The 22,569-nt window shown below is 45.9% G+C and overlaps 2 protein-coding genes across 8 annotated transcripts in view; one reads left to right on the forward strand and one right to left on the reverse strand.

Annotated features, from left to right (window-relative positions):
* USP8 (ubiquitin specific peptidase 8) overlaps positions 1 to 14,703 on the reverse strand; it is a 41,440-nt gene extending 26,737 nt beyond the window's left edge. For 2 of the 5 annotated variants that reach the window (XM_077829036.1, XM_077829033.1), the window contains exon 1: positions 8,557 to 8,821. The gene's annotated coding sequence lies outside the window, so the exon portion shown is untranslated. Of the gene's footprint in view, positions 1 to 1,162; positions 1,229 to 8,556; positions 8,823 to 14,587 lie in introns of those variants that run through there. The other 3 variants (XM_077829034.1, XM_077829035.1, XM_077829037.1) reach the window with 3 other exon arrangements.
* The window catches only part of GABPB1 (GA binding protein transcription factor subunit beta 1), a 40,588-nt gene continuing 32,246 nt past the window's right edge, over positions 14,228 to 22,569 (forward strand). Inside the window, exon 1 of one of the 3 annotated variants that reach the window (XM_077829038.1) lies at positions 14,228 to 14,254. In XM_077829038.1, the coding sequence (XP_077685164.1) occupies positions 14,252 to 14,254 (3 nt within the window). In that variant the 5' untranslated portion in view covers positions 14,228 to 14,251. Of the gene's footprint in view, positions 14,255 to 14,381; positions 14,494 to 14,536; positions 14,557 to 22,569 lie in introns of those variants that run through there. The other 2 variants (XM_077829039.1, XM_077829041.1) reach the window with 2 other exon arrangements.

Below are 22,569 nucleotides of genomic sequence, written 5' to 3' on the forward strand. Positions count from 1 at the left end.
CTCTCATGAATCCACCTCGCAGGTCCTCTTGTCGTTCTCTATAATATCTATCCTCAGGGCATCAGTCCTCAGCCACTGCTTCCTCTGCAACTCTGCTCTCCTGCAGACGCCATACCATGGAGCCCGCTCAGATCACCGTGGCAGTTATGAGCATGGTAAACACCTCGTGCATTATCCTGCAGTATGTGCAGAACCAGAACATGCAAAAGCAGGTGAGGAGGCGCTGGCAGTGCGGTGACGAGAGTGATGAGGACATGGAAGCAGACTTCTCTCAAACTACGGGCCCCAGCAATTTGGACATCCTGGTGGCAATGGGGCAGGCTCATGCCATGGAACTCTGATTCTGGGCCCAGGAAACAAGCACAGACTGGTGTGACCGCACAGTGTTGCGGGTGTGGGATGATTCCCAGTGGCTACAAAACTTTCGCATGCACAAGGGCACTTTCATGGAACTTTGAGACTTGCTTTCCCCTGCCCTGAAGTGCAAGAATACCAAGATGAGAGCAGCCCTCACAGTTCACAAGCGAGTGGCAATAGCCCTCTGGAAGCTTATAACACTAGACAGCTACCGGTCAGTCGGGAATCAATTTGGAGTGGGCAATTCTACTGTGGGGGTTGCTGTGATCCAAGTAGCCAATGCAATCACTGAGCTGCTGCCATCAAGGGTAGTGACTCTGGGAAATGTGCAAGTCATAGTGGATGGCTTTGCTGCAATGGCACTCCCTAACTGTGGTGGGGCGATAGAAGGAACGCATAGCCCTATCTTGGGACCGGACCACCATGGCAGCCAGTACATAAACCGCAAGGGGTACTTTTCAATGGTGCTGCAAGCACTGGTGGATCACAAGGGACGTTTCACCAATATCAACGTGGGATGGCCAGGAAAGGTACAAGACACTCACATCTTCAGGAACTCTGGTCTGTTTGAACAGCTGCAGGAAGGGACTTTATTCCCAGACCAGAAAATAACTGTTGGGGATGTTGAAATGCCTATAGTTATCCTTGGGGACCCAGCCTACCCCTTAATGCCATGGCTCATGAAGCCGTACACAGGCAGCCTGGACAGTAGTAAAGAGCTGTTCAACTATAGGCTGAGCAAGTGCAGAATGGTGGTAGAGTGTGCATCTGGATGTTTAAAAGCGCGCTCACGCAGTTTACTCACTTGGTTAGACCTCAGCGAAACCAATATTCCCATTGTTATTGCTGCTTGCTTTGTGCTCCACAATATCTGTGAGACAAGGGGGAAGACGTTTATGGTGGGGTGAGAGGTTGACACAAATCTCCTGGCCGCTGATTATGCGCAGGCAGACACCAGGGCGATTAGAAGTGCAAAGCAGGGCGCGCTGCGCATCAGAGACGCTTTGGAAACCAGTTTCATGACTGGCCAGGCTACGGTGTGACAGTTCTGTTTGTTTCTCCTTGATCAAAACCCGCCCTCTTGGTTCACTCTACTTCCTTGTAAGACAACCGCCCTCCCCACTTCGATCACCACTTGCAGAGGCAATAAAGTCATTGTTGTTTCAGAATCATGCATTCTTTATTAATTCAATCACACAAATAGAGGGATAACTGCCAAGGTAGCCCGGGAGGGGTGGAGGAGGAGGGAAGCACCAGGTGAGGTGGTGAATAAGGGGAGGAGGGAAGGACAAGACCACACTGCACTTCAAAACTTATTGAATGCCAGCCTTCTGTTGCTTGGGCAGTCCTCTGGGGTGGAGTGTTGGGTGCCTGGAGGCCGCCCCCACCCCCACGTTCTTGGGCGTCTGGGTGAGGAGGCTATGGAACTTGGGGAGGAGGGTGGGCGGTTACACAGTGGCTGCAGCGGCAGTCTGTACTCCCGCTGCCTTTCCTGCAGCTCCACCAGACGCCAGAGCATAACAGTTTGATCCCCCAGTAGCCTCAGCATTGCATCCTGTCTCCTCTCATCACGCTGCCACCACCTCTCCTTGTGCTCCCGCAACCTCTCATCTTGCTCGTCCCTCCTGTCCTCACGTTCATTTTCTGCTTTCCTGGACTCTGACATTGTTTGCCTCCACACATTCTGCTAAGCTCTTTCAGTGCGGGAGGATTGCATGAGCTCAGAGAACATTTCATCGTGAGTGCGGTTATTTTTCGCCGCCTTATCTGCGCTAGCCTCTGGGACGGAGATGATTGGGAGAGCATTGAAACATTTGCAGCTGCGGGAGGAAAAAAAGGGAGAGTAGTATTTAAAAAGTCACATTTTAGAGAACAATGGGTAGACTCTTTCACAGTGAACCAAGCTGTTAACATTACAAAGCACTGCTGAATGTCCCCTCAATAACATCCCTGGTGGATTTCCACTCCATCCCCAGACACATTAACAGACTTTTCCAGTAGCTATACTGGCTGCAAATGCATCCCAAATCTTCAGGGCAAATTAATCATTAAACCCGCTTGCTTTTAAACCATGTATTATATTTACAAAGGTACACTCACCAGAGGTGCCTTCTCCGGCTTCCCCAAAATCCTCATCCCTGTTGCATGAGACTCCCCCCTTGCAGGTGTCCACGGACAGGGGTGGGGTAGTTGTAGAGGCACCCCCTAGAATTGCATGCAGCTCATCATAGAAGCAGCATGTCTGGGGCTCTGACCCAGAGCGGCCGTTTGCCTCTTTGGTAGGCTTGCCTGAGCTCCTTAATTTTCACGTGGCACTGCTGCGGGTCCATATTATAGCCGCTGTGCATCATGCCCTTGGAGATTTTTTCAAATATATTGGCATTTCGTCTTTTGGAACGGAGTTCTGATAGCACAAATTTGTCTCCCCATACAGCGATCAGATCCAGTACTTCCCATTTGGTCCATGCTGGAGCTCTTTTGCGATTCTGGGACTGCATGGTCACCTCTGCTGATGAGCTCGCCACGCTGGCCAAACAGGAAATGAAATTCAAAAGTTCCTGGTGCTTTTCCTGTGTACCTGGCTAGTGCATCTGAGTTGAAAGTGATGTCCAGAGTGGTCACAATGGAGCACTCTGGATAGCTCCCGGAGGCCAATACCATTGAATTGCATCCACACTACCCCAAATTCGACCAGGCAATGTCTACAGCACTAATCCCCTTGTCAGGGAGGAGTACAGAAATCGATTTTAAGAGCCCTTTAAGTCAACAAAAATGGTTTCATCATGTGGATGGGCGTAGGGTTAAATTGATCTAATGCTGCTAAATTCGACCTAAACTCGTAGTGTAAGGGTAAATTAGTTGCCAAACACTTAACGGTTTTGCCTATCTGTACATGGGACACTGGTTTAAGATTGGTGCTCCAGATGCTACTGCACTAAATATAAAATTAATAAGGAAAGAATGTAGGAGTACTGTAACTTTCTTTTTGAAAAGAAATCAACAGATTACTTATTACACTTTTGCTATCAGACACAATCATGATAAACATTTGGCTTTATTGTGGATTTCATAAATTCATCTAAGATTTCTACTGTAATTTCTAACTTAGCTTTGCAATAAATGCAACCTAAGTATGTAACTGTGACTGACACCTTCATAATTTTCTGGACCAATGGTTCCCAAACTATAGTCTATGGATTACTCATGGTCAAAGTAGTACTCTATGGTGGTTTCCAGAGAGCTGGCCAGTCACAGAGTGCTGATTCTGGGGGCCCCCTTTTTTTAAGCTGCTAAAGCATATTAAAAGAAGCTAACATACCTTAGTTTTCTAAAATTGCTCTTCTTAACATAGAAATATTATTTGATTGGCAGTGGGCAGGGAAGTGCTCCATGCAATTGACTGGGAAAGAGGGTGGCCCACCATGAAAGCTTGAAAACTCCCGACCTAGACTATTTTATAAAATGTGGCTTGAATTTCTCCGTGAAGTTGTGTTTTCCTTAAGAATCAAAATTCTAAATGAATATGAATCTACATTACTAGTGCAGTAGGAGTCTGAATGAGGTGAATCAAAGTCATTGGAAGTGGTGAGACACTTATACAGTGGATCGGATAATACAGCTTTTACTGTATTCTGTAGTCAAGTCACCCCTTAACCTTCTCTTTGTTAAACTAAATAGACTGAGCTCTTTGAGTCTATCACTATAAAACTTGTTTTCTAATCCTCTAATCAGCCCAGTGGCTCTTTTCTGAACCCTCTGACTTATCAACATCCTTCTAAATTTGTGGGCACCAGAACTGAACTCCAGCAGTATTCCAGCAGTGATTGCATCAGTGCCAAATACAGACGTAAAATAACCTCTCTATTCCTACTCAAGATTCCTGTTTATGCATCCCAGGATTTCATAATGATTAGGGACCTTTTTTGGCCACAGCGTCACACTGGGAACTCATGTTCAGCTAATTATCCACCTCAACTCCCCAATCTTTTTCAGAATCACTGCTTTCTGGGATAGTCCACCATCCTGTAAGTATGGCCCTACATTCTTTGTTCCTAGATATATACATTTAGCTATATTAAAATACACATTGTTTGCTTGCACCCAGTTTACCAAGCAATCCAGATTGCTCTGAATCAATCACCTGTCCTCTTCATTATTTACCACTCCCGCAATTTGTGTCATTTACATACTTTATTAGTGATGATTTTGTTTTCTTCCAGAGTATTGATTAAAATGTTAAATGGTGCAGGGCCGAGAACCAATCCCTGCAGGAATCCCTGGAAACATACCCACTAGATGATGATTCCCTGTTTACAGTTACATTGAGACGTATCAATTAGTCAGTTTTTAATTCGTTTAATGTGTGCAATGTTAATTTTATATTCTAGATTTTTATTTAAAATGTCATGCTGCACCAAGTCAAATGTCTTGTAGAAGTCTAAGAATATTACATCAACAGTACTACCACTCTAAAGTTTTTCAGGCATAGTTATGTCGGTAAGGGGTGTAACTTTTATTTGTCAACAGAGATATGATAAAAGTATAAGCAATAGCAACATAAATACTCTAATACCAATAATCTGCATCTACAAAGAAGGCTTTTGCTGATTTAACTATGCTGATATAGTTAAACCAGCAAAACCCTCTGAATGTAGACTAGACTTAAATCAATGAAGTGTCTTCCTGAGTCTGCAGACAGCATGAAACAATAGATCTAAGGGCTGTAAACTACTCTACTTATTATAAGTGTTAACACTGAAGAAAAACAAGTGTCCATATCAACTATTTAATTGCTTGTCATCTTAATAAGTTATCCAATAAGTGTTTGTTTATCCCAAACCCCCACCAATGTCATCCCCAGTGCCAAGAGCCTACCTAGGCCCCAATCCTGCATAGATTTACACATGTATCTAACTTTACTACCATGAGTAGTTCCAATGATTTCAAAGGGATTATTCCCAGTAGTAAAGTTAAACATGTGAATGTCTTTTAGGATTGGTCCTCTACTTGCTAAAACTTCCCTCTTTCAACTTTGACAATGCAGTTCTGCGTTGTTGTTACTGCAGCATATTGAAAATTTAGGGGCAGAGTAAAACTGAATTTAAAATAATATATACAGGAGCTGTATTGGTCCTTTTTTAATATTTAATGCAAGTAACACTCCCTTTCTAAAAAATATTTACCTGAGCTGCTGTCATCTGAATACTGCAAAAACTAGGGGGCTAGTTAACTGGGAAAGACATGGGACTTCTTTGTAAACAAACATTTTCATAGAATACCGTTTTCACTTCATTTTGTAAATAGCATTTAATCTGTTATGATCAGGAAACAGAATTTTGATTTAACCAGGTGACTTAAAGTCCACTAAAACTAAAAGGCCAGATCCTATCCTTGGCTCCAATGGTAAAGGCCAAGCATGGCTGAGAAACTCTAGAAGGTTCTACAAACTCTACAAGGTTCACTTCACTGATGCTCCCCAAAAGTTCCTTTCAATGAAACAGGGAACAATACTCAACATCCAAGGAGGACCTTGGCCTCCATTTGGCAGATGTCAGAACATCTGCTAGACCAGGGGTGGGCAAAGCGCGGCTCGGGGCCCACATCCAGCTCTTCAGACATTTTAATCCAGCCCTTGAGCTCCTACTGGGGAGTGGGGTCCAGGGTTTGCCCCACTCTGACACTCCAGCTGGGGGCCCACCCCTGTGCTAGACTGACTAGCTCCTACAAGATTCCTCTATTGTAGCATAACATCCCCAGAAGTTATGTTGTCTTGGCCATCCCTGCTCTACTAGTGCCAATTCCCCTAGAGGTGGACAGTGCAGTTCAAAAGCAATGTGCTAATAAAAGCATTTTTACTTGATTTTTCAAACAGATGTTGGCATTTAACATCTATCTAAAAATTTAAGTGAAATCTCCACTAGGTCAGGAGGAGAGCATGCTGGGGAGAGTGGCTGTTAGGCCCCAACACAGCAGAGACCTGAGTGCCTGGAGTTGCTCTGCTCTTATGAAGGTGAGGGCATGCCCATTTCCTCTTCTGCCTCCTTACTCTCTTGCTCCCCTCCACAACCCAAAGCACAAAGGATCTTAGAATCATTTGTCTCGGTTTTTCACACATCCACAAAGTAGACACTTTTTAAAGAAAGGAATGTGAGATTGCAAAACCACAAAGACCAGCAAGACAACTCAGGAGCCAGTGCAATATTTGAATCCACTTTTAGTTTTGTTTTTTTTTTTTGGACTACTTTAGGTTGATTGTGAATTTTTAGAACTTTCAGTAAAAATGGCTCTCAAGTCATTATATTTCATTTATTTACTTACTAATTTGGAGATGGAGCATTACCCAGGACTCCAATTCCATACCTGAGGATTGTTAATCTAGATCTTGATCCCAAGAGGTACTGAGATCCAAGGAATGGATGTCCATGGGAGATACAGGTACTTAGTACATCCCAAGATCAGGCCCTTCACCTCAAAACCTCAAGAAAATTTGCTTAGGTATTACTAACAGAAATATTTAAAGCATAACTGGGCAACTCTGCACTGACAGAGTTAGGAGGATAGGGTCTGTACTCACCGCCGAGGGGACTCACTGCGTCAGGCTTCCGGCCCGGGGCAGGCCCATTTCCAAGCAGTACCGCTGAGGAGACCCTATGTGGCCATAGTTGCTGAGGCGGAACTCGCATGGACTCCTCCTACCCCAACCCCAAACTCTAGACTAGATAACCTACATGTAAAAGATCTTTTACCTAGCTAATTAACATGATTGTATTTACAGAGGATATGAGTAAGCAGTGACTATAATAACCAGTGGAAATAATGGAATATGCTACTTGCAACATGACTCCCTCTGTGCTGTCTTTTTGACCTAGATTGACATGCCAAGTATTGCACACTTGGCATGTCTTGTTTTGTTAGAATCAGATTTGTGAATCTACTCCTAAAATTTTCAAGATTAATGTTTTACAGTTCTAGGGACAGTCATGCAATCACACAGATTCCAATGGAACTCCACATGGGTATATGGTCCTTCAGTGCAGAGTCCCACTGATCCCCATGAAAAGATTTCAGATTGCAGGGTCAGGGCTCATACCTATCAACTGTTCAAAAGCACTCTAGCACTTTTGAGGAAGCCCTTTACTTGACTGCTAGATTAATATATGTTGTCAGGTAGTTTAGGCCAGAAAGTTAGATTTGTGTATACAACAATGGTTTACAAAACCAAACTACTAAAAAAGTTAGTGACTCTAAAAAATTTTTTAAAAAAAGGTCAGTGAAAAGTAATTCAATCTAAACAAGTTACTGTAGAAATAAGGGAACCAGAAAGTGAAACTGGTTAACTTGTATATTTATCCAAATTGCGTGAAATGCCAAAAATAAATAAATAGAATAAATGGTAGAAACATAGACTTTTTTTAAGTTGTTTTGGTTTTTAATCTCTGAAGTGGTAATACAAGGCCACTTTAATTTTTGGTTTTTAACCAGACAGTTTCCTTTTGATATAGTTGTGGGCACCCTAAGCCCACCAGAATAGACACCACTCCATGACAGCTCCCAAAACTATGAATCTGCATACTTCACCCAGCATGGAACACTCATAATGCTTGTTAAACTATCAAAATAAAATCACACCTTGTTTCCACAGTATACTTCACCTGAAGCTCTTACAGTGCTTTACAGATATTAAGCCACCTGAGAAGGAGCCTAGAGCCATTTCCATTTTACCTACTAGTAAACTGAGGCTGAAGAGGATAAGTGACAAGGTCACACAAGCAAGTTACTGGCAGTCAGTAACAGGACCCCCCCCACAAGCCCTGGATACCAGTGTCCCGCTCTAACCAATACCCCCACCACCTCCTCTTGTCCTGCAGAGCCTCCAGCCATTCTCTCCCCCTGTTCCCCGACCAGCCCCACTGACCCCCATCCACGCACACCGAACCCCTCTCCCTCACCAGGCCGCACGACTGTCCCGGGCAGCCCCCGACCTCGGATCGCCTCAGGAGTCCGGGTACGCGATGGGCTGCCCCCCCAGCCAGGACCTGCCCCCGGGCTGCTGAGAAGGGAGCCCCGCCAGCCCTCACAGCCGAGCCCGAGCGGCTCTACGGCCGGAGGAAGAGGCCGTCTCCCATCCCGGCCTCTCACTCTCTTTCTGCCCTCGAGCCCGGCGGCCAGGCCCAGGCGGCCGGCCGGGTCCGTACTCACCGCCGAGGAGACTCGCTGCCTCAGGCTGCCGGCCCGGGACAGGCCCATGTCCGAGCAGTACCACTGAGGAGACTCTACGCGGCCATAACTGCTGAGGCGGAACTCGGGTGGGCTCCTCCCACGCCGCCCCCAAGCTCCCCCTGCGAGGGCGGGCGCTCTCCCGCAGCCTAGCCAGGGCACGTCCCCCTGGGCTGAGTAGACACTCCCCGGCTAAGCTGGGGGCAGGTGAACCAGTCAGGTACCGGCGTCGGGACCCTGGGATGCGAACCTAGGCCGTGTGCGAAGGAGCGTGCGCTGATCTGGAGAGCTGGAGTCAGGAGGCCTGGGCTCTGCGCCAGGCTGTGGGAAGGCGTGTGGCTGAGTGAGTCAGGCTCTAGCCCAATGATCCGGGCCTTGTAGCAGGCTGTAGGAAGAAGCGTGGTCAGAACTGGGCACTAGGACTCAGGATTCCAGCCTTAGGGGGTGTGTGCGTGTGTGTATGTTTACACTGCACACTAAGTTGTCCATGACTCAGGTTTGAGCACAAAGCCCCCTTCTGTCCGTACACAGATCAGTCCAGCTTGACTTAGGAAGCCCTCAGGATCCACCAAGGACCCTGCTAGAGGAGTGGGTCACAGCCTGAGTCCAACTGTGACTCAAGTCTGAACCTTGTCATTTTTCAGTGTGGACACAGGTCAAGCCACAGACTTGAGTCAGAAGGTCTGTGTAGTACAATATGGACGTGTTAGCACAGCTGTGAGACCCAGGTCTAGCAACTGTAAACCCTTTGCAATGCACTGTGGACACATGAACATTGTCTTGTAAACACCAAGTTCACAAGCCCAGGTCACGCAGACATGGGCATAATGTGCAGTGTAGACATATAGAGGGAGTTCAGTCAGAGCTGAGCACTAGGAGTCAGGATACTTTGACTGTATTGCCAACTTGGACTTCTGAATTACAGTGAATTACATCATTCCTTGTGTGAGCTTTTATATATGCAACAATTTTGTTTCACGCCTGCTGCCCTAGCACAGCTGCCTGAGCCCGCTCATGTTTGTGGTCTGTCACTGATGCTGCAATGCCGGGGGGGGGGGGGTGAGAAATCAGTAGACCACCTGAAGACAAGTCAGCTACCACAAATTGGATTCTTTGGGCTAGCTTTTCACCCATGAGGATACATTTAGTGCAATTGAGAAGGTGTGGGGGCAAAGGTCGTTTTATGCCTTATGCCACCTTTGTACTCTCTGATTTGGCTGGCAACCCAGGATTGCTAGAGCACTCTGGTCACCATTTAGGGGTTCCCCTTCAAAGGGGGAATCCCCAGGTAGCTATTTCACCTGGTTTTCCAGCTGCTTATGTCTCCAGAGCAAAATAGCTAAAAGACAGTGCTTTAAAATGTACCATTTTTCTGGGACATCCAGCATTTCAGCTGAATTGAATTGGGCCACCTGTTCTGCAGTGACAAATCAGGCAATTGTGGGTGTAGAGGTAAGGAGAGGAAACCCCCCAATCACAACACCCTTTACCATAGGGGAAGATGCATTGATCTTAGAGCCAGGATACCATGAACTGAAGTCTCACCACCACTGCCTGCTGTTTATGCTTCTGTGCACTTTGTAGTCCTTATTACTTTGCAAGGCCTCATGCCTACAAAAGAAGGAAGTTAAGTGTGTGTAGATATATTGGCTTCGTTGTGTATATGGCTATTAAAACACTGAAATGATTCTCCACTCTTTCCAAGCGTGGGGGGCTCAGCCTGGCCTCACTGCAAGTTAGAGCTGCAGGGGAGCAGCTGTAATGTACAGCGCTGGCATAAAGTTCCCCAGGGACCTTATATCAGTGGAAGAAAGGCCTAACAGAAATCATTATCCCAAGTTCCCATTTCTCCTCCCATGTCTGGGTGGGCATGCAGCTGTCACAGGAGGTAGTAGAGGCCCGAGATGCCTCTGCCAGCTTTCTGCTCATAGAGAGTTCCCCTACACAGAAGCAATTCTTCACTGGTCATCTGAGGAGAATTCAATATACATTTTGATTGCATGCCTTAGTATATAACTGAGTACTTTTAATACTGCATTTTCAAATAATGTTCAGAGAAAATTAAAACCTTTTGTATACAGTAAGATAGCCCAGGGATCAGCAACCTTTGGCCCGTGGCCCGCCAGGGTAAGCCCCCTGTGTGGAAATAAATGATAAATATCATGCTAACTGTTGTCCAAAGTGGACTAGTGAGAAAAACATATCTAGTCTAACAGTGGCGGATTAGCCCCTGGGCCAGTGGGGCCCGGGCAAGTGGGGCCCTGGCCAATGGGGGGGAGGGCAGAAAAATGGGTGCCCCGCATCCAGACCAACTCCACCCATCTGCCCGGCGCTGCTGCCGGGGAGTGGGGCAAACCCCTGCGCCCCGACCCCACTCCGCAGCAGGAGTGCTGGGTGGGTGGAGCTGGGCTAGCCCCCATGCCCCGATCCTGCTCCCCGGCAGGAGCACCCACTTGCTCTGGCCCAGAGCCCCACAAAACAGTAATCCACCTCTGTCAGCTTAGTCCAGGGGTAGGCAAATTTTTTGGCCTGAGGGCCACATCTGGGTGGGGAAATTGCATGAATGTAGCTGTCACCTTCAGCCCCCAACTAAAACCTCTCCAGCGCATCATCACAGATTTACAACCTATCCTGAAAAATGATCCCTCACTCTCACAGATCTTGGGAGAAAGATCAGTCCTCGCTTACAGACAGCCCCCACAACCTGAAGCAAATACTCTCCAGCAACCACACACCAAAACCACTAACCCAGGAACCTATCCTTGCAACAAAGCCCGATGCCAACTCTGTCCACATATTTATTCAAGTGACACCATCAAAGGACCTAATCACTTTAGCCACGCCATCAGGGGCTCATTCACCTGCACATCTACCAATGTGATATATGCCATCATGTGCCAGCAATGCACCTCTGCCATGTACACTGGCCAAACCGGACAGTCTCTATGCAAAAGAATAAATGGATACAAATCTGACATCAGGAATCATGACATTCAAAAACCGGTAGGAGAACACTTCAACCTCTCTGGTCACTCAGTAAAAGATTTAAGTGTGGCAATTTTGCAACAAGAAAAGGAGTACTTGTGGCACCTTAGAGACTAACAAATTTATTTGAGCATAAGCTTTCGTGAGCTACAGCTCACTTCATCGGATGCTGTAGCTCACGAAAGCTTATGCTCAAATACATTTGTTAGTCTCTAAAGTGCCACAAGTACTCCTTTTCTTTTTGCGAATACAGACTAACATAGCTGCTACTCTGAAACCTGGAATTTTGCAACAGAAAAGCTTCAAAAACAGTCTCTAAGGAAAAGGAGTACTTGTGGCACCTTAGAGACTAACCAATTTATTTGAGCATGAGCTTTCGTGAGCTACAGCTCACTTCATCGGATGCATACCGTGGAAACTGCAGCAGACTTTATATATACACAGAGAATATGAAACAATACCTCCTCCCACCCCACTGTCCTGCTGGTAATAGCTTATCTAAAGTGATCATCAGGTTAGGCCATTTCCAGCACAAATCCAGGTTTTCTCACCCTCCACCCCCCCACACAAATTCACTCTCCTGCTGGTGATAGCCCATCCAAAGTGACAACTCTTTACAAAAGGAAGGGGGTATCTCATGTTGTTTTGTAGTGACCCCTTCTGGCTGATGCATGGAGCAGCACTGATGAGCTCTAGAAAGACAAGCAACTGGTCCCCTTTCATCCGAATGAGTGTCAACACAATGGAAGCCCTTTGAACGTGGTGGAGTAAAATGGATTCATTGGGGTTTTAAGTTAAGTGGGGAGGACTCCGCAGGCAGGAAATGCGCAAGTCTGACAGTATGGTGTAGTGGTCTGAGCATATGTTTATCCAGGACCCTTGGGTTCTGTCTGCACATCTGCCAGTAAGGCAACTCACTTATTTTCTCTGTAATATAGTTCCCCATCAGTAAAATGGGAATACTAAACTGACTGTATTTCAGAGGCATAGTGAAGTTTAATTCATTGATGTTTCTGAGGTGATTTCAGATCTTTGGATGCTGATGATTTGTACGTTTCCCTGAGGTGTCCGAGGCAATTTGTAGGACAAAAGAAAGACCGCTCTGAAAAATATTATAATTCCAATAAAAGATTATCTTTTAAGAAAGGAAATCTAGTTATTATTAATGGCTATAAAAATAACAAAAAATAAAGTGGCAAACACTTTTCACAATATTATCACTCCATAGCTGACTTCTCAGGCCAGGTCTACACTAGACCTAAATTGGTGTAACTATCACACTTGGGTGTGAAAAATCCATACCTCTAAGCAAAATAGTTATACCAAAACAGCACCCCCCTGGTGTAGACATCACTATATTGATGGGAGAGCTGCTCCTGTCAACATAACTATCTCCTCTCAGGGAGGTAGATTAACTTTGTGGACAGAAGCTCTCGCATCAGCGTAGGAGCATCGTTACTTAAGTGCTACAGAGATGCAGCTGCGCTGACGTAGATGCAGCATTTTAAGTGTAGACCTGACCTCAGTCCTCATCTTCAAAGGAAACCTGCACAACACCTTCAAAAGATGAGCCTGGGATCTTAAATTCCTAATTTTTCAAGACACGATAAATCCTGCATTTAATAAAGACACTGGATTTGTAGTTTATTACAACAAGCTGTAACCCATTAATCCCCTTTTGTCCTATGACTTCCAAGGTCTTAGCGGGACACTTCACCTTGATGGTCTCTTATGTGTTACCTATTTATGCTTAATAATCTGTTCCACTTTCTATTTTGCTGTGACACTCTAAGTACCTTTATTCCAGACCTGAAGAGCTCACTGTCACTCAAAAACTTTGCTCTCACCCACAGAAGTTGGTCCAATAATAGGGCTAGGAACTGAAGCAATTGTGGTAGCTAGGGCTCAAGGTTTAGAGTAGTTGGGGGTCAGGTCTTGAACGGCAGGAGATTTTGGGAGAAGCAGTCTGGGGACCTGGGGCGGAGGTCCAGCAGTCAGAGGGGAGGGCAGGAGTAGCAGGACTAGCTCACTCTGGAGCGGAGGTCCGTGCTGTATGTTCACCGCTCAGGCGCTATCTTCCTTGTCAAAAGGTGCGTTTTCACAGCCAGTGAACTCGCTGCAAACCCCCGTGCGGACAAGGCCCTGCAGACTTGGCTCTGACCTCACTGAGTCTCGGCAAACCCCTCTAAGGCATAGCGCCGTCGGACCTCTGCCCACGAGAGTGAGGTGCAAACTGTCCGCGCCCGCTCTCCGCGGGCTCTCGGAGGGGGAGCGCTCCGGCTGTACCGAGGGCTGGCAGCGCAGACCCCGCCTTAGCAGGTCTGTGGGCGGCGAATGCCCGCGGCCCGCCAGACTCGCAGGGAGCCCCCTTCGCGGCTGTGCTTTAACAAGAGTTTTGCTCGCTTCCTCCCTGCCGCTCGCACCACCCGCCTGGCCAGGGCCGCTGAACCCACGCCACCCGTCTCTGCCTCACTTAGCTAAATTAGCATCGCCGGGACAGCGGCACCCCCTTCCCCCCCTGCGGGGGGGAACCAGCGCAGACATAGAACATGGCGGGCTCTCAAGTCCCAACTCCCCCCCCCCCCCACTCCCGATATCTGCGCATGCGTTGTAGGGAGCACAGAGGCCGTATCCCTCCGCCAAGCCCCTTTTGTCGGGGATATTTGTGTAATAAGATAATCCCCGCACCCCAATGGTAAGTGCCATGCGCCCCTCAAAGCGCTGCCCCCTCGCCGTCCCGGGGTCCCCCTGCTTCAGCACAGAGGGGACGCGCTGTGGTGACCTGAGCCGCCTCTCCCCTCCCGGCCGCTGTGTCCCTCCGCCAGGCGCAGCAGCAGGGACTTTTGTGTGGGGTTTTTGGGCGCCGTTGAGAGGCGGCCTTTGGCGCCCGTGGTGGTTGTTGTGGACGGCGGCGACGGCCGGGCAGGCACCACGGTAAGGCCCCATCGCCGTGCCCCGTCTTTCCCCCACCCCCCCGGGCCGGCCAAGCTTTTCCAGGTCAGTCTCTGCCTTTGTAGGGCCCTGTTACCGGATGTGGAAGTTGATCTCTTCGCTGGTAAAAAATAATTCCACTTCCCCCGGAACCCGGCGCCGCGGCTCCCTCCGCAGCGCCCAGCCCAGCCAGGATTTCCTGTTGGGGAGAGCGGGCGGGCCGGCCGGCCTTCCGGGGACCCCGCCGCACGGGGGGCGCATGGGGGCTGGGCGCGGGCAGGGCTCCGCGGGGTGGCGGGGCGGGGGTAGGTGTACGTATGAGGGGCGTGGGGATGCGGAGGCTGTCGTGTGGGAAGGGATGAGGGCTCGCTGAGCTCTGTGGGGGGGGTAAGGGGTCTGTGTGGCGGGGTGCATGGTGGATGTGTGTTGTGGGGTGGGGAGGCTGCCGTGTGTGAAGGGATGGGGGCTCGCTGAGCTCTGTGGGGGGGTAAGGGGTCTGTGTGGCGGGGTGCATGGTGGATGTGTGTTGTGGGGTGGGGAGGCTGCAGTGTGTGAAGGATGGGGGCTCGCTGAGCTCTGGGGGGGGGTAAGGGGTCTGTGTGGCGGGGTGCATGTTGGATGTGTGTTGTGGGGTGGGGAGGCTGTCGTGTGTGAAGGATGGGGGCTCGCTGAGCTCTGTGGGGGGGGTAAGGGGTCTGTGTGGCGGGGTGCATGTTGGATGTGTGTTGTGGGGTGGGAAGGCTGCAGTGTGTGAAGGGATGGGGGCTCGCTGAGCTCTGTGAGGCGGGGTGCATGTTGGATGTGTGTTGTGGGGAGGCTGTCGTGTGTGAAGGGATGGGGGCTTGCTGAGCTCTGGGGGGGTAAGGGGTCTGTGTGGCGGGGTGCATGTTGGATGTGTGTTGTGGGGTGGGAAGGCTGCAGTGTGTGAAGGGATGGGGGCTCGCTGAGCTCTGTGTGGCGGGGTGCATGTTGGATGTTTGTTGTGGGGAGGCTGTCGTGTGTGAAGGGATGGGGGCTTGCTGAGGTCTGTGTGGGGAGTAAGGGGTCTGTGGTGGGGAGCATGTTGGAAGTGTGTTGGGGGGTGGGGTGGCAGCAGTGGGTGAAGGGATGGGGGCTCGCTGAACTCTGGGTGGGGTGTGAGGGGTCCATGTGGCAGGGTGCATGTTGGATGTGTTGTGGGGGTGGGGAGGCTGTGGTGTGTGAAGGGATGGGGGGTTGCTGAGCTCTGTGGGGGGAGGTAAAGGGTCTGTGGGGGGTGAATGTTGGATGTGTTGTGGGGGTGGGGAGGCTGTTTGTGTGTGAAGGGATGGGGGGTTGCTGAGCTCTGTGGGGGGAGGTAAAGGGTCTGTGGGGGGGTGCATGTTGGATGTGTTGGGGTGGGGAGGCTGTGGTGTGTGAAAGGATTGGGAGCTTTCTGAGCGGGGGGAGGTAAAGGGTCTCTGGTGGGGTGCGTATTGAATGTGTGATGTGGGGGTGGGGAGGCTGTGGTGTGAGAGGGAATGAAGGGGCCTTCTGAGCACTGGGGGATAAGGGGTGTGTGTGGCAGGGTGCAGGTTGGATGTGTGGGAGTTGGAAGGCTGTGGTATGAGGGGATGGAGGGGCTTGCTGAGAACTGTGGGGGGAAGGTAAGGGTCTGTGTGGCAGAGGTGCACGTTGGATGTGTATCCAAGGAATGGGTGGTGCCTGTATTACCTCTTTCCCCGCCCAGTGCCGAGCACGTTGGCTTGGTTCATATTTGTGATCTGTGACCCCAGTGAGTGCAGCGTGCATAATAGTTGTCTCTAAAGCCCACTTGTGTGTATGCTGCTGTGGCCCCATCTACTTGTCCTGTACAATGTTGTAGCGAGAAGCAGGCTAGTGGGCAGATGACAGACTTCTCCAGTAGCTCAGCAGTGGACTTTTTCAAAGGGGTGTAGTCTCCAAGGTTGCATTCTTTTGCCTCCGCTTTGGCAATCTGACTGTGCGTTTCCTGCCTTGCTTTGGGCTGGCATGCAGGTTTCTATCCTTTGTATCGACTGTAGCTTGTTTGGAAGTATTTCAGGCCCAGAAGTGCTTACATTTTACTGAGGATAAAATTACCCCATTTTGTAGTGTATCATTTTAAAATGCTTGGAATCTTTTGGGATAAAAGGTATAGTATACATGTAAAGTTACTCTCATAAATTGCATTTGTTTGAACAGTTGTATTGCCTGTCACCTCTAGGAATCGAATTGGTTTACATACTACCAGATCCCTGACAACAACCCCTTTTCAAATCTAGGGCTGTTAATGTCAAACCCAGATTAGGATTCTAAGAATTTACCCCTTACATCAGTTTTAAATGATCTCTTATGCCCTCTACTAAAGTGTTTTTTTGCTTGATCTAGTTGGGTGTAATCTGGAGAAAACAGTAGGTATTAGTCCTAAATTTACATGGATAGTTATGTAAAATGAACTTTGAAATAGTTATCTGTTTTAACTTGTATTTAAAATTCAATGTACGTATTAGGGATCTTGAATTAGGCTAAAAGCTGGTTTGAATAAAATGTACGATTTAAAATAAAATCCATGTAAACTGAAACCGCCTCCTTTTCTTCAGAGTGTTAAGGATATATACAACACAGGTTGAATACCCAATATACTCCAGATCTAACTCTTGCTCCCAATCCAGTTTCCTTATGTACTGTAACAAGCACAAGTCCAAAAGTAAGGAGTCAGAATCAGTTCTCAATTAGTAGCACGTGGTCACCCACCATTCAGATAAGCCAATTACTGTATGCTTTTCCTGAAAACAGTTTGCTTCCAGGCTTTGAGCCTATCCCCAGAATAGTAACTGTGTCAAGGGTCCTCATTATAGATGTGTACCTTAAGAAACTGTTTTAATCTGAAGTGGGGACAACACATGTATCCTCAATTTGTACTGCAGACCTGTTCTATTCAAAGCTGTAGTACAGTTCAGGGGTGTAGTTAAAACACAACTCGCTCTTGGCTGTCAAAACAAGATAGCATTTATTAGGGAAATAACAGTTCTAGCGTACATAAGAGACAAATGTATGCTTTCTGGCTCAAGGAAAAAAATATTTTCTGTAGTTCTGAACTGTACAGTGGAGTCTTATTGATACATGGGCATATTTAAAATTAAAAGGGCGAGAGAACGAAACTACTGACAAAATTAAATCATTTGACCTTTGACCCGCCTCATGACAGCAAGTGTTTACTATTCATATCACCTGTTCTCTGAGGCTTGGTCTACACTGGGGGGGGATCGATGTAAGATACGTCGACTTCAGCTACACTATTCTTGTAGCTGAAGTTCCGTATGTTAGATCGACTTAGAATCACTTACTTTGCATCCTTGTGGCGCTGGATTGATGGCCGCTGCTCTGCCGTCGACTCCGCTTCTGCCTCTTGCCGTGGGTTGATGGCAGAGCAATCGGGGATCGATTTGTCTCGTCTACACTAGACACGATAAATCGATCCCCGATAGATTGAGCACTACCCACTGACGTGGCGGGTAGTGTAGACGTGGCCTGAGAGAACAAACCTTTTCTGAAGCATATGTCATGTTGAATTTTTGGTTAAATTATCTAGAAACAGTGGTTCGCTACCAGTAGGAGCAGAATTGCTGCACTGTTAGATTAAAAGGCTGGCATGATAAAACATAAATTAAAACGGTTTACTTCTGACAAACTGTATATTAAAATAAAATTTTAATTCTGCACTCTAGCTCAGATCTTTAATATCAGCCTGCATACTTATGTTGATCCAACGATGATGTGTGGGAATTATAGAATAATCAGTGAGTTATGACGATTTACAAGGAAATGACTCAATTTGATGGATTTATTTCCTTAAACATTATTGGATGCAACCTGTTAGGTGATATATAAATGTGAAAATAAAATTAAGGCATCAGAAGTGGTCTTAAGAAGCATTACTGTATGGAAACAAGCAGGTACTAGTAAAACCATTTTTAGTTAGACGAGAGAGGGTTTTCTTTTATTGGTGGTGATGGGGGCAATATCTTGCTCTGAGTTCAACCATCGTGGTATTGTGTCTGAACTTGGAAAACCAGAAACAAGCTGACTTCAGTGATGATATTTTAACACTGATTAGATAATGAAATATAAAATGAGACGTTTGTATTTTATTTAATGAATTAATTTTTGCCAACAAATTTATATATCAATATATGTTAGGAATTTTCAGTATTTGACACCTCCCAGGGCACATATACAAAATCTAATTGAAAAACCTGATTTGTCAGAGATGCCAAATAAGTTTCCATTGAGTTCAGTGGGAGTTGTGGTGCTCAGTTCCTCTGAAAACCAGGTCAGTGATTGTATAGGCAGATTAGCTCTGAAGCACCAAAAGAAAAGGACTTTCTGAAGAATAAATAACAAGTGGCTGTGAGAAGTGGTGGGCCTTACATGTGTTCCAAAGCACGATTCTCTTGGTCTTTGTCAGACCAGTGGGGTAGCATATTCTATTTCTTTAGGCTTTGTTTACCTTGGATTTTCAGACATTCGTATAACTGCACTAGTGTAAATCCTTAGCATAGATACTGTGTATTGCTGGCACAGCTTACTCTGCAGTAAACTTCACTGGTTCGGATCACACTGCTCTAGTGTACATGAAGCTTGGTCTGTGCTACCAACGTATGTCGGTATAATTATGTTGTTTAAGGATATGGAAAATCCACACCCCTGAGTGACTGTTATACCGGCCTAACTCCTGTTCACTCTGGTGCAGCTACACTGGTGGCTGAAATCTCAGTGTAAGCAAGGCCTTAAAATGTTCTGCTACCAGCTGTCTCATTTCATATCACCCTAGCTGGTGTTGGTACTGCTGCATGGGGGAAGAGAAATGAACTCTGTTCTCTACAATCCAACATATTTAGAGCTTTATACATCAAATTTAATCACCTGAATTACCACTGAAAGTACATAAGGCAATACAGTTTCTTCAGAACAGATGTATTATGTTGATGGTATCTCACAGGTGTGCATTTAATTTTTGTTCCAGCTGTGGTGCCTAAGTGGTCTTCAAGGTAGTCATGTGAAGTGTATGGCAGTAACTGAGTCTAAAAGTCCAAAAATTCAAGAATCACTGTGAAGAACTTCAAATACAAACAAGAGCATCTTAATCAGTCACAGGCAAAACACTGCTGCTAGCCAATGACCCCATGTGGTAGTGCAGGAGCTATTGGGGTACAAGAGCACCCTCAGCTAGGGTGTGGTCTACACTTAAAAGTTTTGGTCGTATAGCTATGTCAGGAGTGTGAGAAAATTCACATCCCTAACCGACATAGCTATGCTGGCAAAAGCCCTAATGTAGACACAGTTAAATCATCAAAGTCCTTTTGCCAGTGTAGCTATTTTAATTGGGAGCTAGTATAAGCTATACCAGAAAAAGAACTCTTGTGATAAAAGCTGTGTGTTCACTAGGAGCATGTGCTGGTCTAGCTATACCAGTATACCCTTTCTAGTGTAGAAAAGGCCTTGCAAACAAACAATTGATGTAGCAACTACTCATGTTATAGGCTCTAGATATTATCCTCAACCTCCTGACATCTTGTTTGCCATGTCTGGAAGAAGCCTGTTGATTCATTTTTTTTCAATGTCAGTAATGCAGCTGGAGAGCCCAAAGACCATACTATACTGGTCAGATGCAAAAGGATGTATACAGTATTTGAAAAGGAGCCTCTTTCCCTACTCTCTATAATGCTCAGTCCCAACTCTATGGAAGTCCAGTGGCAGCACTTAATTTATAGTGGATTCCTGTTTTAAGTGCAAAACCCAACTCAACGTTGACTATAATATTTTACTGTACTGCATATAGGGCTAGATACTTGGTCTTGCTTGTGTCACTTTAAGGAGCCGGAGTGTCACAAAGTGACCTTAAATCTGTCCTAAAGGCGCAGCTGAGGATTTCTCTGGCAGGGGGAAAAATCCTAGGCAGCTGATATAAAACCCCTCCTGGGATGCTGTCATGCTGGCAGAGGAGTGGTAGGGAATTGTTCTGGGGTGGAGGGTTGTGCTGAACAGATTTTGGGCCAGTGCAACAGTCTGTAGGGGGCTGTTCTAGCCCTTGTACATTAGGACAGCTCTTTGGTTGCTCTAACTTTTATGCCAGGGCTAGCTCAGAAGCAGGAAAGTTCATAAAAGATAGCGAAGAGCCACCCTTGCCAATATCCGCCCCAGTATAAGAACATGCACAGTTGCATCAGGCATGGGCTTGATACCGCCGAGAATTGCACACACATTTTTCAGCTCCTAAGGACAGCCCTTAATTCCAAAAGCTACCAATATGCTGAGAAATCTACAGTAGCTTCTGGGAAGTACCATCCAGAGAAGGTGCAAAATCATATAATTTAAGGTCCAATGTGGTTTTGCACAAGTTTATTTGTACAAACATATTTTTCTGTTCAGCCCATAATTTACATGCGAAACGTGAGGGTTCTTACCTGTGGGTGTAGACTGCGTTTATTCCCATTGACAAGAAAATCAACCGCAAGTTAAGTTTATTTTAAAAAATAACCCATTTTGAGTTTATGTAAGTGCAACAAACAGCACTCCAAAAGCAATATTAGAACAGTTTTTCACAGGTCATTTTTAATTAAAAAATTAATCAACTTTAGTCATGAGAAATATCGCTAGTGATATGTTTTTTGTTTGTGGAAAGTTTCTAAGTGCATAAGTCTTATAGTGAAAGAACAAGTTGGTTCTCAATAACTACAGTATCACTGCTGCTCACTGCTGTAAGTTATATAATTTGATTTTATTTTGTAACTGGCTGACAATATAATTTTTCTTAAGGTTATTTTTACCCTTGTCTCCACAAGATGGCTCCGTGAACATTTCTTTGGGTATCCTATGAGAAATCAAATTAACTGTACTTGTAGGTCACTGAAAATTAGATGTAATATGTAAACTCTTGAAAAAGAATACTTTAAGTCTAACTTTAAAGCTAGCCTGTAATAAACATATAATGGATAAATGACATGACAAAAAAGCTAATTTTATTTGTAGTCTTCCATGTCATTTCCTTTGCCTTGGTTGGGACACTACTTATTAAGTATAGTACAATTCAGTTAAACATCATTAAGACATCAAAATCAAATGTTAAGAAAAGCAAAATATAGTAGTATAATTTGAAAGAGAATGCTACAAGCAGTGATTCAAATGAACAAAACAAACCCCTGAGAGAGAACCCCTGTCTTCAAATATCTTTGAGAGTGTGGACTGAAATACCTAGTGGGAGCAACCCCACAGGGCACCCGAGCAAAAGTTTATTGACTTGCTTCTTTGGGGGATGGTTTTGGAAACTCTTAAAAGAAGGTTGCATCAGCGTTCGGACACCCCATGGCAAGAGTGATGAAGTTTTTTTTTTTTTGTATACAGCTATATTCCTCCTCCGTATGGGCTTTAAAAATAAAACCACAAAATCAAAGGAGAGAAATAAGACTGTGATGTTCATGAATTATGCTGAGAGCTGGTCAAAACTTGGAATTTAACAATTCTCAACCTAATTTGGAATTTGAATTCTGACATTTCAAAATTTCCTTTTGTCCCATATTGGAACGAAAAGTTGAAATTCACTGTGAAACAAAATATCTGAACAATTTTGTTTTGGAATTATTGAAATTACCTTATCAAAGGTTAAAGCACTTTATTTCAGCTTTATCCATTAATAGGTTCATTTTCCCCCCTCAAAACTGTTTTCACAATTATACTGTAGCCTCTCAGTAATATATTCTTCACTTTTTTCCTGTTCATGAGTTTGTTGTGGAACAGCCATTAAGAACTTATTAGCTTGATGTTTTCCATTGCAAAGATTCTTCCTGAGAAAAGTAAAAAGACACGGTCCCCTCTCTTACATGGGCTGATTTTACTTTCTTACACTAAAAAACAGATTGGTTCCTGATACTAGAAGTAATATAGATGTCTACAGTGCTAGTCATCTTGTCCTCACTCCTTCATTTCTCAGTCAGGAACTACCATAATTCAAGAAGTCACAAAGAAAACTTTACAAATTCATTGGTTTTGTGACTGATTTTGACTCCATTTAAAGAGAATGAAATTAATAGTTTAATGGTA

This window comes from Eretmochelys imbricata, chromosome 10, assembly GCF_965152235.1.
Source record: "Eretmochelys imbricata isolate rEreImb1 chromosome 10, rEreImb1.hap1, whole genome shotgun sequence".
NCBI lineage: Eukaryota > Metazoa > Chordata > Testudines > Cheloniidae > Eretmochelys > Eretmochelys imbricata.